This window comes from Sphaerodactylus townsendi, linkage group LG06, assembly GCF_021028975.2.
Source record: "Sphaerodactylus townsendi isolate TG3544 linkage group LG06, MPM_Stown_v2.3, whole genome shotgun sequence".
Classification (NCBI taxonomy): domain Eukaryota; kingdom Metazoa; phylum Chordata; class Lepidosauria; order Squamata; family Sphaerodactylidae; genus Sphaerodactylus; species Sphaerodactylus townsendi.
Window position 1 is genome coordinate 80,103,149 of NC_059430.1, and position 16,100 is coordinate 80,119,248.

General features: G+C 40.1%; 1 protein-coding gene across 1 annotated transcript; it reads right to left on the minus strand.

Annotated features, from left to right (window-relative positions):
• Window positions 1-1,781: 1,781 nt before the first annotated feature.
• Window positions 1,782-15,076, minus strand: ZBED4 (zinc finger BED-type containing 4). Its single transcript, XM_048499668.1, has 4 exons — window positions 14,876-15,076; window positions 10,472-10,523; window positions 10,071-10,141; window positions 1,782-6,924 (listed from the first exon to the last, which is right to left on the minus strand). Exon 4 carries the CDS (start codon window positions 6,597-6,599, stop codon window positions 3,099-3,101), a length of 3,501 nt encoding a protein of 1,166 aa, XP_048355625.1. The 5' UTR covers window positions 6,600-6,924; window positions 10,071-10,141; window positions 10,472-10,523; window positions 14,876-15,076; the 3' UTR covers window positions 1,782-3,098.
• Between the last annotated feature and the right edge of the window lie 1,024 nt (window positions 15,077-16,100).

Sequence of the window (16,100 nt, forward strand, 5' to 3'; positions counted from 1 at the left end):
CATTCCAGAGATTTATCAGGGCACTGACACGAGCACTGACTACATCAGCAGGAAAAACCCCTAAAAACCATCAGGTTACACAGGCAAAACATCTTAATTTCTCACTTGTGCAGTCTTGGTAATCTAAAACCCATCAAAAAATCTCTCCATGACTGGGGGATCCTCCCCAATCCCATCACCTTACAGATTGCTACTACCTGACAATGGCTCATGATTGTCATGGGACCATGAAATCTTGAGCAGCTCCAAACAAGAGAGCTTCAGAAAGGATGTTGAAGTTGCCCAAGACAACCAGCCTAGCAGTCCTCCACAATCTCAGGCAGGGAGACAGTTGGACAGCAAGGTGGGAGGTACACCAACAAAATCCCAATCCTGTCTCACACTCCCATTACATAGACATTCTCAAACTAGGCAGAGTCCTGGTCAGATCAAGCAAGTGGGACAAAACCCTGAGACTGCAGCGATACCACCTCTCCCATACACTGATTTGTCAGTGCCAGTGCCAACCCCATTGTGCCTCTTGCCCCCAGTCTCTCCCAGTGTCAGTATTTAAATCACCAAACCACAATAATATAAAGATTTGGAATTTCTTGAATAACAGATTCTTATGCCCTTTCATGAGCAAGACTGGGATAGGTTACACCAAAGGTAAATTTTGCAAAGCAGTATCTTGATATGCAAATTCTGCTGTTAAAAGACAAAACTGTTAGGAATATGCAAGACCTTAAGTCTGCCTAGAAGCAGCTCTTTAGACTGTGATCAGTTCCCCCCCCCCCCCCCCACCTTCTTTAGTTCTGAAAATCTGACATCTGGAAGATGATTCATTTTATCTTTGACAAGTTCTGAATATAAAAGTCACACTGTTAACAGCTTGGCTTTTAAATGCAAACCTGTACTTCTGTGGGGGTATCTAGAAAACTTATATGGCAAAACATTTTGAAAATGCAGTCAATCATGCTGAAATGCACAATTTCATATTATATTTGTTATCGGTATTGAAAGCAATGAAAGCCACTTACACATCATCCTCTGCAAGACTATCGAGTAGTTTGGGAAAATTAATCCCACTGGAACTAAAGGTCATATTAACACAATAAGGAATGTAAGACTGTGTCGAGGCAATCTTGAATGACCAAAAACAAAGGCCGTTTCCGCTGTAGTTTAGTCAGCCCCGATCACGCCAAGAGTTCTGGCGGGCGAAGGGAAGCCCGACTCGCGATGCGACGCGAACGGCCAAGCAGAAGCCGACAGACGGCAGGCAGCTCCAAGACGAAGTCGCCTCTTCTCTTCTGCGCTCCACTGTCACAAATTACTGCCGCCTGCTGGCGTCGGCCCCGGCCATGCTGCCCTCCGACCCCTGGTGGTCGGAGGACAGTGTGGGCGGGCTGCGACGCTTCAGCAGACGCACCTAACGAGGACATCGTGAGTGGGGCGCAGAAGGGAGACAGCGTCTTCCCAGCGGCGCAGTTCGCACCGCGCCACTGGGAAGACGCTTCCTCCCCAACAACAACCCTTTAAAGGGGGGAGGGAAGCGGGGGGGGAGGGAAGCGGAGTCAGGTCGCCGCTGCTGCGTTGCAGCAGCGGTGCCTGTGCGAACGGCGGCCTGGGGGCGGCGTTTTTAGCACCCCCAGGCCGTCGTTAATGGGCCGTGCGGAAACGGCCAAAGCAAAAAAGCCTTCCATGCAACCCCAAGGTATTTATGTTCCTGCATAATGCTTTTCCAATTGATAATCTCCCCTTATGTCCAAAGAAGGGGAAAAGACCCACAACTAGCACTAAAATTGCAAATAAAATGTTTAATTTCAGAAACTCAATTCACCATTTATAAATACACTAAAACATAGTAAATGCAAAAAGAAATTATGCAGAGGTACAGTATTTTAACAAAACTACATCTTTCCTAAAGGTCATAGGCAACTCCCATTTCCCTGAAGAATTTCATCAATGCACAGAAATGGGGAGAGGAACCTTTAATTAAAAAAAAAACACAAAGCATACTGTTTACAATTAAAATGCTGTCTATTCTTAAACCTCAGTTTGAGGCTTAGAGGGTACTACAATATTTTATTTGCCTTACCAACACTGTCAATTATGGGTCAATTCTAGCAAATCACATTCTAAGCAGGGAACTGTTCTATAGGGAATATTTGATGAGAATCAGACAGTCAGCTTCTTGCAACAGGAACTTAAAAAGAGGACATAATATATGATTTTCAGTTCCTTGGAAAACCAGGGCTTCATTTTTACACCAAGGAGTAGTACTGGATGTTTGGATGCACTTTGTTTTAAAATGATACAGCATACTGCCAACTCCTTGTACTTTTCTTTCAAATACAATGTATTAAATTAACAACTACAAACAAAACTGAAAATAAACACCCCTCCCCCCCGACCTTATAAATACTCAAGCTCTAATTCAGTTACAGTGTAAAAAACCTGAAAAGGGACCACTGGATGGCAAGATTATAGAGTACTGATAACTGATGTTTTGTAATACCTCTAACCTTAGTTTATTCCAACACTAACTCAATAGCCACCTTTAAGTACATACATCATACTTGAATATTCTCATAATCCTTTAAGTACATTAGACCTGCAGTTAAAACCTATTATGTAAAAAGATGGCTTCAATTCCACCTTTTATGTACAGTTTTCTTCTGACAGCTAGAAAATGTTCTTTTTCATTGTAATTAAAGCAATATTTAACTAATATACAGTACCTGGTTTACGGGTTTTACATAATCAAATAGAAAACTACATAATAGAACTGTTTACATCTTTGTTTGCCTTTCTATTCAAATAACTGTTTTAAAACTTCATTTACAATTATCAATTAAAACCTACATAGTTTTGTGAGATTAAGACAAAGACAAGCTAATTCTAGTAAGAACCTGTAAAAAACATGTATGTACAGTATCTGGCCTGAAGAACAATTAATAAGGCACATGTAGACATATAGAAAGCTGAACGATAAAACTAGAATTGGGAACTACCATCACTGATTAGATGTCATACATGGCCCCTACTGGAGCAATTTAACAAACCAAGTTACAAATACAGTAATTATCCAATGAGCAATAACAGCTTGTTCATTAGTTTCAATACTGGAAGTATATCAAAGGAAGATTTATTTTCAAAAAAATAAGTTTTTCAAAGTGTTCCATTGCTAGCCTTGACTGGCTAAAGCTGCTGTTTTCATTGGATGTACTGAACAATCTTTCCGATGGAACAATGCTTGGAGGACAACCCAGGAATCGGACAGCCAACTTGGAAAGAGCTGGCCAAGATGACTTCTTAAAGTTCCAGTATGTCAGAGGATCACAGTTATGCTCAAGAACTTCTTCCTCCAAGTACAAAAGCACCATTTCTTCTGGCAATTTAGCCTTCTCTTTTGGAACTTTTACTTTTTTCATGTCTTCCATAAGTGACCAAAGGTTACTGTCCCCATAAGAGTTTTTAGATGGTGAACCCATACCACACCCATTGGAAACAGGTTTCTCATCATCTGAGGTAGCACTTAATATTTCTAGCTCCCTGATTAAGTCCTGTTTATACTGTTCAGCCTCCTCCTCTGTGAATAAGGAGGCCTTGTAACGAGGATCCAAAAGAGTAGCAAAAATGTACCTTGGATCGTGAAGTGTAGAAGACAATCTACTCACCATAGCTTCTTTTAAAGACTGCAGCATGGTATCTATACCCATTGTTTCCTCAAACAGTAGGTCTATTTTCCTGTTGAGAATGTGAATCATTGGAATTACCTGGCTTAAAGTGGACATGTGTGTACTCATCTCTCTGCGTGCAACTTCGAAAGGCTTGAGAGCATGACAGACTGACTGCATCACTTCCCATTGATCACAGCTTATTAATTCTCTGAAGCTGCACTCTATGGACATTTCATCAACTGCTCTTTTCTGTTCAATAAGGCATTCAAGCATATGGAATGATGTATTCCACTTTGATGGAACATCTTGAATTAATTGATGCTGGGGCAAGTGATACTCTTTCTGGAGCTCTGCCAGTTTCTCTCTTGCTTTTGCTGACCGATGAACACGTTCACAAATCTTTCTTGCAATACTAAGCAAGTTCTGAACCATTCTCTGGCTTTTAATAGCTTCATTAACTATGAGGTTAACTGTGTGACCAAAGCACTGCACACTTGAATGATCCCCTTCGTTTAAAGTTTTCCCTATAGTCTGATTATCTGTAACAGTAATCCCAATTTGAAGCCCAAATGATGTTATCCATGCTTCCCACCAATATTCTAGTTGCTTCTGAATGCTGATACCACTGTAGTCACAATCAATCTGTGACACATTTAACAGAGCTGAACAATGATAATCTTCACACTGTGGTCGAACCCTTGACTCGAATGTTACCCAATGAGCAGTAAGGGTTAGATATTCTCGGGTTTGGTTACTCATCCATATTCCAGATGTAAAATGAACTACTCCGCTTTCAGCTTCTTTAAGATGTGAAACAATTATTTGTTTCACACTATCGTACATATCAGGAATTGCTGTCCTAGAAAAATAAGATGGTGAAGGCAAGGAATACTGAGGCTGCAAGTATTCAAGCAATCGATTAAAGCCAATATTGTCTACAAAAGAATATGGCTGAAGGTCAAGTGCAATCATTTCAGCTACAAGAGTTGTGATTTTTTTGGCAACAGGGTGAGTGTCAGAAAATTTGTCACTGGCTTCATCAAATGATGATGTGCCCAACAAACTTGTGCTCAATGGCACACGACTGTTTGTAGACGAGGACAATACTGGCTCTGAGGCATCTGGTTTCAGGACACTGTTATGAAACCGCTGTAAATGTCTTAGAAGGCAACTGGTACCCAGATTGGTTGGCTTTTTCCCCCGACTTATTGTACGTCCACAGTGCATACATATTACTTTAGTTGAATCTGCAGAACAAATTGAGAAATGATTCCACAGTTTTGAGGTCTTTTTGCTACTAACAGGAAATATGATTTGACGATCCTTAGTAACCATTGTGGGTAATTCAGTCAGTTTTGAAGATGAACATTCTGCAGAAGCCAGAGTCGCATAAGGAGAATTTGCTAAACTCACATCCATAAAATTCTTCTGGATCCCAATAAGTTCAGGATGGTGTCTATATAAGTGTCTCGTTAAAAAGCTTGTGCCCACATCACCTTTTTTCCCATGATTTATCAAACAATTACAGTGTCTACACATGACTTTTAGACTATTCCCTGGAGACAAAGAAAAATGATGCCACACTTCCGACTTAAGCTTCCGCATCATTCGTTTATTCTGATGAAAAACAGCACCATGTTCAAATATCAAAGGGCTATTTTCAGGGGAAGAAACTAAAGAAGCTTCACCTATGTCATCCGATGACAATAACGACGAGTCTTCCATGAGTGCATCTCCCAAAGGGAGATGTGAATTGTTTTCTTCAATCATTCTATCTGGAGAAGAACAAACAGATGTTGGTTCCTTAGCCAGTTTTCCAGGAGAAGACACAGAACTCAGATCACCCTCTGAAGGCAATAAAGGTGGCAACAAAGTTGGAGGAGCTGTGTATAGTGGGGGAATGCTTGAACCACCTCCATTCTCTTGTAGAACAATAGAACGATGGGCTCTCCACATGTGCCGTATTAAGCAACTAGTTCCGAGATCTTTACCATTCTTTCCTCTACTGAATTCATTCATGCAATGAATGCAAACAGCTTTTGAGTTATCTAAAGGAGACAAATAAAAATGTTTCCAGACTGCAGATCTTCTCCTAGAGCCAGATGAACTCTTAGGAACTTGGACTGTTTTCTCTGCTATGTTATCCACTGTTTCTTCACACTGGTTGCCAGAAAACTGTTGAGATGATGCAACAATAGTTTCTTCTTTATTGCTCTTTTCAGTAAATGACAGATCTGATGGCATTTCTTCAGCAGAAATGACAGGAACAGACTCCTCAGTAATTTGATCTGGTGATGGAATTTTGGAAACACTTTTCTTAACCAGTTGTATAGGTGCTAACATGCTGGTTAGATCTCCAACATCTGCAGACTGATGTGGCAATAACAATGAAGGGGAAGGAAAGGAAGGTATAGTTGGGAGACTTCCATTCTCTTGAATGAGGACAGTAGGATGGGCTCTCCTCACATGCCTCATGAGACAACTTGTACTTAAGTCTTTTTCATTTTTACCCCTGCTGAACTCTTTCATACAGTACATACATATTGCTTTTGTGCTATCTCTAGGAGATATAAAAAAATGATTCCAAGCAGGGGACTTTTTTCGGGAGCTTATGCTTCTGCTTGAAAGAAGACTCTGTGTTACAGCTTCCATTGCTACATCATAAAGGGTGCTGCTGTACTGGGAAAACAGAGATCCATAATCATCTTCATTTTCTGCAGAGATGTATTTGCCTGAATTGCTGCGGATGAAACTCTTCTCTCTGTCATCTGGCTCATCACTGCTGTCTGTCTGTCGTAAGTCTTCTGGCTCGGTTTTAATATCCACTGTCTCTAAAGCACAATTACTATCATCTTCTGGTTCTACTTTTAAATTGTTGATTTTATCTATCACAACATTACCGTCAATTTGGAGAGAATCTGCCCTATTTGTATCCATGGTTGACTTCAGTTATTTCTGCTGTGTCTTCATACCTTAAACTGAAGAACTGTAGTTAAATTCTAACAACTAATTCAAAAAAAGGATATGGTGGTAACATATATTTGTATTCTCTAATTTGCTGTTTGAGAAAAAATGTTTTTAATGCAAACTTATGAAAAATAATCTGATTCAATGTACAGCATCTCTTTCATCCCTCCAGGATCTTATGATTTCCAAGTCATAAATTACTTTTGATGGGTGCTTGTATTAAATGCTTCATATTGTGAGGAGCAGCCTTGGATTCCTTCCCAACTCACAATTCATTACAGTCTGTTCATATCATCTAGAAATAAAAGATAATAACAAGTGTAAGCACTGCTATTCAAGTGAGCTTACTTTTCTGAACCAAACAATTACTTTCTTCCATATTTAGCTTTTAAATATGTCTATTCTTATAGGTTAATATAAGAGCAAGACTATAACTTTAGAAAAAATGTACTAGTGTTTGCAAATTACTTTTTAGATAGTACCATTACTTTTTAAATAGACACATATTTGCACAATTTGTAACAGCCAAAATCCAAAGCATTACTTTAGTACTCAAAAGCTAAGTTATGCCAAGTGGGTATTATATATAAAAACTGGATTTAAATAGTGTGACATTTCATAAATTCTGTTCAAAAGCTCTCCTCTCCTGTATTTCAAGTTTGAAATGCAACATGAAGAATGGTTGCTTGAGAAACACAAGCCAGTACTGTGCAGTTCTTTGAACTCAGGACACTGTTTAATTGTAATCTAGTTAACACAGGCCAGAGAAACACAGGTGAAACTGCACTCATCAATTCTCCAGATCACAAAATTCTGCTTGTTTATCAACATCTCACCCACACAACACTTTTAAAACATTGTAAGATTTAGTTGGTTTAAGATACAAAATTCATTTTTAGTGCTTCACATGAGGGGCACATTTAAAAGATATCTAAATTACTTTATATCTACTGTAGAAAACATAATACTAAATTTGTTGAAGATGGGAACAGAGGAGCACAGATGATCCCTACTTTCACTGTATAAAATCTGTTAAAGTATTACCAACACCAGGCAAACAACAGACTAGCACTATAAAAAAGGCTTCACAAACTTTGCATCACTTAATTTGTCATGTAAGTCTTGAAACATCTACTGTTGATGTAGGATTACAGCTGAATATCAAGAACACAAAAGTAACGATTACTGAAGATTATACAATGTTAAGGGTGATGATGAAAAAACTGAAATTGCTTAAGGTTATCTACTCCTTCACTCCATCAACTAAAAAAGGGACTGCAAACAAGAAATCAGGAGATTGACACTGGGAAGGATAGCCATTAAGGAGCTATAGGAGATCCTTGAGTGTAAGAATGTGTTGCTGGTGACCAAGATCAAGTTAATTGATGCCATAGCATTCCCCATTACTATGAATGGGTGTGAAAGTTGGACAGTGAAGAAAGTTGATTAATTTGAAATGAGGTATTGGAGGACAGTTTTACGAATACTGTGTACTGCCAAAAAGACAAGTAAGTGGATTCTTGATCAAATGAAGCCTGAATTTTTCCTAGAAACTAAAATGACTAAACTGGAAAAGACAATAATGCTAGAAGAAAAAGAGAAAGACTTATCATGAGATAATTGACTCAATCAAGAAAACCACAGTCCTCGGTTTGCAGGACCTGGACAAGAACTTAATAATTTTAGAGGATATTAATTCACAGGGACGGAAGCAACCTGACAGCTACTTAATGCATCATGGTAACATTTATGCTTTGGTTCAGTTCTCTTTTGTTAGACTTCTGGTTGGTTTGATGACCCAAACCTTAATTCATTGTTTATTGAATTCCCTATCTTGCTGTGTATAGTGACTCTGTGTAACCCACCTTGAGGCCCAGTGAGAAAGGCGGACTATAAATAAGGTAAATAAACAAACCATGGATAAGGATTGTCAGGCTCCAATGCTAAGAAGGCAAAAAAAGTTATTTCATAAGATATATATAAGCAAAGTGATATCACATTGACATTACCATGGAAGTAACTCACATGAATCTTTAATTGAAGAGCATGCTTTGGAATAAGAGCATGAACTATGAAAAAATGATCATGTGTGATAACACCAATGACTTCTTTGAAGAAAAGTGAGACACAATTCAGAGGAAAGAAGAAATCTTAAGATTTAGTCAAAATATTAGAATGGGAAAGGGAAACAAGAGAGTATTTCCAGAAGTACTTTGAATCACTTTGCATGTGCATGAATTTGCATGGAAGGGAATGGGAATTTTAGCAGAACCATACGTGGTTGCCAGACTAAGGGTTCATCCATCTCCTCAATCCCTTCCCTTAAATTTTCCTCAGCCTACTCAGCATAAAACTGGTTGAACGTTTATGATGCCATTACCACCACTGTCAACCTAGATGTCCCCTTGCCAATTAATTTGAAATGGTGGCGGCAATAACTGTAGTTCCTGCCCACCCCTGCTTGTGGCAAATAGCTTGGGGTGAAGGATGTATGTGAGAAAATTAGACAGGAAGTGCGTGGATGCAGCCCATCTACTCGGTATGCACTATGTTTAAATAACGAGACATGACAGTTCTCGAATGGAGAATACAGCACAACAAAGATGCTGAAACTCTCATCCACTTAATTAACACCCAGTATGTAAGAAGAAGAATGGGGGTGATACGGAAGAGGCAGTAACACAGGAACACAACCATAAGAATGTAAAAGATATTTTCCCATGTCCCCTGAAGATCTGAGGCCACACCAACAGTATTTTTGCTCATTCAAGTATTCAGAATTATTATATAAATTTGAAAGCTCCATCAATTCTTAAAACTATTTTGAAAGGGGAAGGGGGGAAATATGTGTGCTAATAAAGACCAATTCTGGAAAAGAATTAACATTTACAGTGATGCAGTGTTATTCAAACTGAGCATGCCTTTCTTAATAGCAACAGCTAAAACCCATTGAGAGGTTGGAAATTTCCATCACATACAAATGCAAATGTATTAAACGTTATTAAGTAAGGATTGTTCTACCTCAAAACCTTCTTGCACTGTTCAACTAGTATAGAACATTTGTATTGTTTTGCTTGTCTTTAAGTTGAATATTTATAAAGTGAGATTTAACAAGCCATCCAAGAATTAGCTAAGATTGTAAAACCTTTTCCCCTCAAGATGCTAACTTTCATAGCATTCAAGGCAAAGAATGGTAGCTTGCAGCAAATGAACGCTCATTATTAATATAAGAAAAACTACCCAAAATTATTTTCTCTTCAACAAGAAAGAAACTAAGAATAATAGACAGACATAGAAAATTCAAGGAGACATATGACAGAATTCTCTTCAAGAAAAATAGATATTAAAAATTAGACAATAAATCCCTTTTCGTTTTTTCATTTCAACTCTTTTGCAATATATTTTATTAAATAAATGTGTTAGAATCAATATTTCACATACCCTCTAGGTTTGATCCTCCTGATGAGGTACCACATGAATAACTGGATGTGGCAACTTCCACAAACGACTTACTGAAAAAACAGATCAACACATTCAAACTCTTCACAAAGACAAGCAGCGTCTTTGTGGCAAGCTACATAGTCAGACAGATAAGACCAATTTTTAGAATACCTGCATGCTTAATGTTTTTAGCAGCACAAGACCAATAATTCTGCAACTACTTACTCACATGGTTAAATTTGCTGGGCTCTAAAATAAGGTTGACTAGAATATTTTTAATCATGGTTTACCATTTAAAGAAAAATGAAATTATTCAGGTAGTTTTACATCTAATAGACCTATTTGAAGTAGAAACATTTATACAGTGTGATGAAATAAACAGTATTTAAGAAGGCACATACCTATCTGATCTACTATCTCTTGTTGGCTTCATTGCAGACAATATCTCCAGATCTAGGAATGAAAGAAGCAGAAAAGAAAGAAATATACTGTAGGTGGTATGTTTCTATATTGGAACTTATACTTGTTCATCAGGTCAGAAGATGTATGATATCCTCAACTTTCAGGCACAAATACACCAGCTACCTGGACACTAAAGCTATATTCCATATAACTACTAAATCATTTTGGTCTAGAAGTGCAATGCAAATTATACTAAATACGGTATATCACCAATACTTTTTACTGAGATTTACCAACAATATTCATGGCCTCTCTGCAAATTCAGTATAAAACTAAGAGAGGACTCAACCCCACTGAATCAACCCACAAGATTGCACACATTCTCCTCCTTAGAACAGTTAGACATACCCACACAAGCTATCCAGAAGCATGTGCTCACATTTCAGCAAGGAAGCTCCCATGCTCATGAGTGCTTGTGTGAAGAGAAACAGTTTATTCCAGCTGTTTTGACAACTGGAATTCAGGAATGTCATGCTTAATTCAAAACCTTAATTTGCATTATTCACTATATGATGAAGTTCAAACATTCACATTTTATACCAATTGCCTAATAGTTTAAAAATACAATATCATGAAATTGGTCAAGCTTTGACAATACATACTTCAAATGAATGAAGGGTTCTAATCACTATTATTAAGCCTGCACAGATGGCTGTGGTAGTGATTCCAACCTGCTAACCTGGGCTCAAATTCTGCTATAGTTGTAGTTAAGGCTTACTTATCTGAGAGAGTTCCAAGTACAATGATACTTAAAGCCCTGTAAGTTGAAATATTTTCCAAGAAGCAAGCAAAAGTCAAAGAAATACAATCTGATTTACAATGCAATCTTATGGAGAGTTATTCCAGTCTAAGCCCATTGAAAAGAGTAGGTTTAGACTGGCGTAACTCTCCCCAGGATTGCACTGAGTCTCAGCTAGTTTGTTCTAGTACTTTTACTAAGACTTTATCACAACTAACTTTGGATGTGTTTAGACCATGGAATAAAAGCATGTATTTCTGTACACCTTGTGCAAGATTGACAGTCAAAAGCCGTTCCCTCACACCTTTTCCCTTTTCATTGTGGATCTCCTTATGTAGCAATGCTCAGACCTTGACATTAAAAAGTAATATTCTATGTGTATTTTATTACAGTTCAAAAATCCAAAAAATGCATGCACGGAAAAGTGTCTGATCAATGAACAAATTACTCATGGTATTTTCAGGCTACACAGGAGACTACTCCCACTGCTCAGCAGTAAGCCAGATTACAACTACAGTCACACGAGAAGCTTTTTAGACTCTAAAATGTCTGTTCACGTTACCTGACAGATGAATTAGTGCAATATCCCTTTTTTCTTCCTTCAATTCAATTCAAGTCATACATCTTATTACATTACATAAAAGACCTATGGTTGCATGACATACACATGAATTAGACACACATTTACAATGACAAAATAAGCATAACATATGGAAAACATGGGCATGTCATGGCTGGATTCTGACTGGGAAGACCAAGATTCAAATCCCTACATAATTCACAAAGTCTGTTGGGTGACCTTGGGACAATAACTATCTCAACCTAATCTACTTCACCAAGTGGTTTTGAAGATAAAACTGAAGGGGGGGAACAATGTATTCTGCCCAAAGTTCTTCCGAAGAAAGGGCAGATTAAAATCTAATAGGTATATGAACAACAATGTAAAATGACACTTAACACTTGATAGACCATTTACAAAATTAAATCCCTCCAAAAGAGAAAAAAGGAATAATTATCAGTCTATTTCTCCTATATTTAAGTTTTGCTTGGCGCTAAAAAGATGTTTTGCAGTTCCACATAGCAAGATGGGTAAATAATTCAGTTTGAGTTTATTTTACTCCATGGGTAAATGATTCAGTTTGAGGTACAGTTTATGCTGGTCTCTACCCAACAAGCCAAGTCATTATGTGGTATCATAGCTTGAGAAGAAAGCAACACACACAGTTCAGAATAGAATCTACCAGAGAATCCTAACACTAATACTACTGAGTTGTTCAGCATGACAAAGAAGTTTCAGTTTGAAAAGTTTTCCCATGTCCCCTGAAGATCTGAGTTTGAAAGCTAGTTTGAAAGCTAAATTCTAGAAGTTTTCTATGTCTTACCTCTGCTATTTTTCTTAATTTATTTCACTATATTCCACCTTACCACCAAAGTGTAAATTTCAACATTAGATTTTCCCCACATGAGGCTGGAAGAAATGTTTCTCTATGACAACTTTCCATGCAGAAGGGAAATGTTCAAGAGCCCCCTAATTCTTGATACAACTCAAACACAAGTGATACCACAGTAACATCAGTGGTTATACAGAATGCAAGATGCTTATATGAATCGGGACAAAAAAAGAATAAAAGGTTTTAAATAATGAGGACACCAATAGAAAGTATTTTATACCAGTCCACATATTTATTTGCTTTATTTATATCCCACCTGTCTCCTCTCCTCTGTTTTATCCTCACAACAACCCTAAGAGGAAGATTAAACTGAGAGTGTGTGATTGGTGCAAGGTCACCCAGCAAGCTTCCATGGCAGGGCAGGGATTTGAAAGTGGGTTTCCTGATCCTAGTACGACAGTGAATCAAGCTGGTTCACAAAATGGGAGCTGAGAAGGGGTTTAACTGGCTCTTGTTATGCATGTATGAAGCTGTCTCATACAAAGTCAGGCCACTGATCAATCTACGCCAATGCAAATTATGTAAATTGGAAGCAACCAACATATCTATTAAGACCCTGATCGCTCAGCTTTGGGAGCTCTTCCTCAGTCATGTTCCCTCCTCTACCACACATCAAAAGGTACATACAATACCCATGCAAACATCTACCTTGCTGTAGGTACACTCGCCAGCAAGTCCCAATTACATGAAGCAGCCTTAAGTTGCCTATCTGTAAAGGAGAAACAATCCCTGAAAGTACTTCCCCCACCCCAGTCTGCCTAGGCTGTTAAGAGGATTAACCAAATAGGGTTTATTACCTTTTCATGGTGAGAACAGGGGCACTATACTGTTTTAAAGTCAAGCACTTAGCATCTCAGGAGACAAACTACATTATTCACAAAAGGCAAACAGGAGTCCAGTGGTAAACAGGAGTCCAGTAAAATATTAAAGACAAGATGCTATCCTAGAAATTTCTAAAGACATATGCACATAGCTGCTCCTCACCAGGCAGACCCCACTATGTGAATCGGACCAAGTGAGCTGAAGAAACTTTAAGCTGAGAACGTTATCCTCTAAAGTGTCACTAGACTTTTGTGGCAACATACTAACCTGACTACCCCTCTGGAATTAATAAAAGGGAACAGGCTGCTGCAAGGAAGGGTGGAGTGTCTCTCTATTCAACCTCTCCCCAACTGGCCACCCATCATCTCTCTTCCCAAAGAGGTATGCACCCAAGGGAACTTGAATACACCCCACAGGTGCCCTCTTCACAAATTTAATGAACATACATACACAAGTATATGAATGCCTGAGGAGTCAAAGACTACATTTAAAAAAATGGCAAAACACATTATCTTTACTAATAAAACTGGGGACCAGTATCAGTATCTGAACGTTTCCCTCACGCTGTCAGCTGAACATAATTGCTCAATGCACTTCTAAAGAAAAAGTAAGTGTCCAGGGTACAGAGATTGTCAGTGCGCTCACTGTTAACTCGTGAGCAGGACTACAGTATTCCATGCGGGTGGGGATGTCGCAAATAAGTTAAAAAAATAGACTGTATATTGATTGAAAGGGAGGAAAAGGATGAGGGGTGAAGGAGGAAGTGCTGAGCTCTAGACGCGGCCCCCTTCAGCGAGCGAAGGAAGCCAGGATTTAAGAGGAAAGGCGAGCGTGGAGGGTGGACCGAACTGCGGCCCAGACAAAGCCGAATTGCTGTTCTGCTAAGGGAAGTGCGGCCCAACACTTTCCCCAAGGGGCTTCCTCATCCGACGGGAGAAGTGCACGGGCGGGGCGGGTGGTGAGTGGGAGGGCCCAAAGCAACTCCACCATCCGCGCCGCCTCACAAGGGGGCTCCGAACGACCCACGGGGGCAGCCCTTCCCCCGCCCCGGTGTCCTCTCAGACAATAAGGCTGGCGCGCGAGTGGTGGGGGGAGGGAAGCGGAGAGAGAGAGGGAGAGAGAGGGAGGGAGAAAGGAACACTGGTTACGGCCCCAGGTGCTGTTTCTTCCACTCGCCCGACCCAAACCCAACGGGCGCAGTCAACCCCCTCCCCGGGAGGGGGGAGGGAAGCGGAAGGATTTCACCTCACCGCTCACGCACAGCTCTGGGTAGGGTGGCTTAAAGGACTCGGCAAACGTCCTCACACACACCCCTCACAGCCTCCTCTCACCCGTCTTTGCCTCAAGCGCGACCACCTCCCGCTTCGCCAGGGGGCCGATCGCGGGCCAGCCGCTAGAGCGAAGACTTCAGCGCGCCCGTCCCATTCATTGCTCAGTCGCTTTGTCTCCCGCTGCCCAGCCGCTCAACGCGGAGTCCCCCGGCTCGGCTGCCGCGACAGGACTGCGCATGTGCCACGCTCGGGGCAAGCCGACAAGCCAAAGGAGAGGCGGAGCTGGGACCCTGGCACGCAACCCAAGCAGAGAGGGGCGGGGCGTTTTCGGTCAGGCCTAACGTCATGCGGGCGCTCGTGTTTGTTGGACGTTGTCGCGGAGAGATGGCGTCATGGAGTTTTGCGTGCCGTCGTCAGCGCCTTAAGGACACGGGGGAGACGAACGAGGAGGGTGCGATGACAAAATGGCCGACGCTGAGGCAAAGGAAGTGAAGTGAAGTATGGCCTGTGCATTAAGCTTTCCAGGCCGATTTTAGCAATAGTTGTTTTAAAGCGTTTCATTTTCACTGTACAGTCCTATGAAGAATTTCTTTCTAAAGCTAATTGAAATCCATGGCTTTACACTATATAAGATTGCACTGTCAGAATACTGGTTCATTTTTTTTAAAATTCTGACTTACAGTTTCAAACATCCTATAAGGTGTGCTGCACAACCAGAGCCTTTTGACTGGACATATGAGGGACGGAATCTGAAATTTTATGTATGCAGACTGTATTCGGTCTCCTTCCTGCAGCTGCATTTTTGTCTGCCCTGATGTCCTTCCGCCAGAGTCCTTCCACAAGCGCCGTCAGGTTCTCTCTTTGATCTTCACAACTGTGACTTCAGTGAGGATGAGAGAATGAATAGCCCAGGGAAAGAACCCAGTAGGTTTCTTGGCAAGTGGGAAATGGAACCGCACTCTCCTCACTCCTGGTCCAATAATTGCACTACATTGGCAGCAAACTCCCAGTATTCCCCCATCCCCCCCCCCCTTTGCAATTCAAAAAGGAATATTTCTTCACCTGGAAATTAGCTGGCCCTAAGAGAAATAAATGAGAAATTCTTAAGACAAATTTCCTGCACAAGCATTACAGTGAAATCTTGATCACAGAGTTTCTGAAATGTAATATTTAGTTCAGTAGCTGAGTGACCTCAAAACTTTCAACTTCTTTTTGTTTATGAGGTAAACATTGGTACATTGAAGGATGTAGTATGAAGTATTTTTACCCTGTTTCTGCATACAAA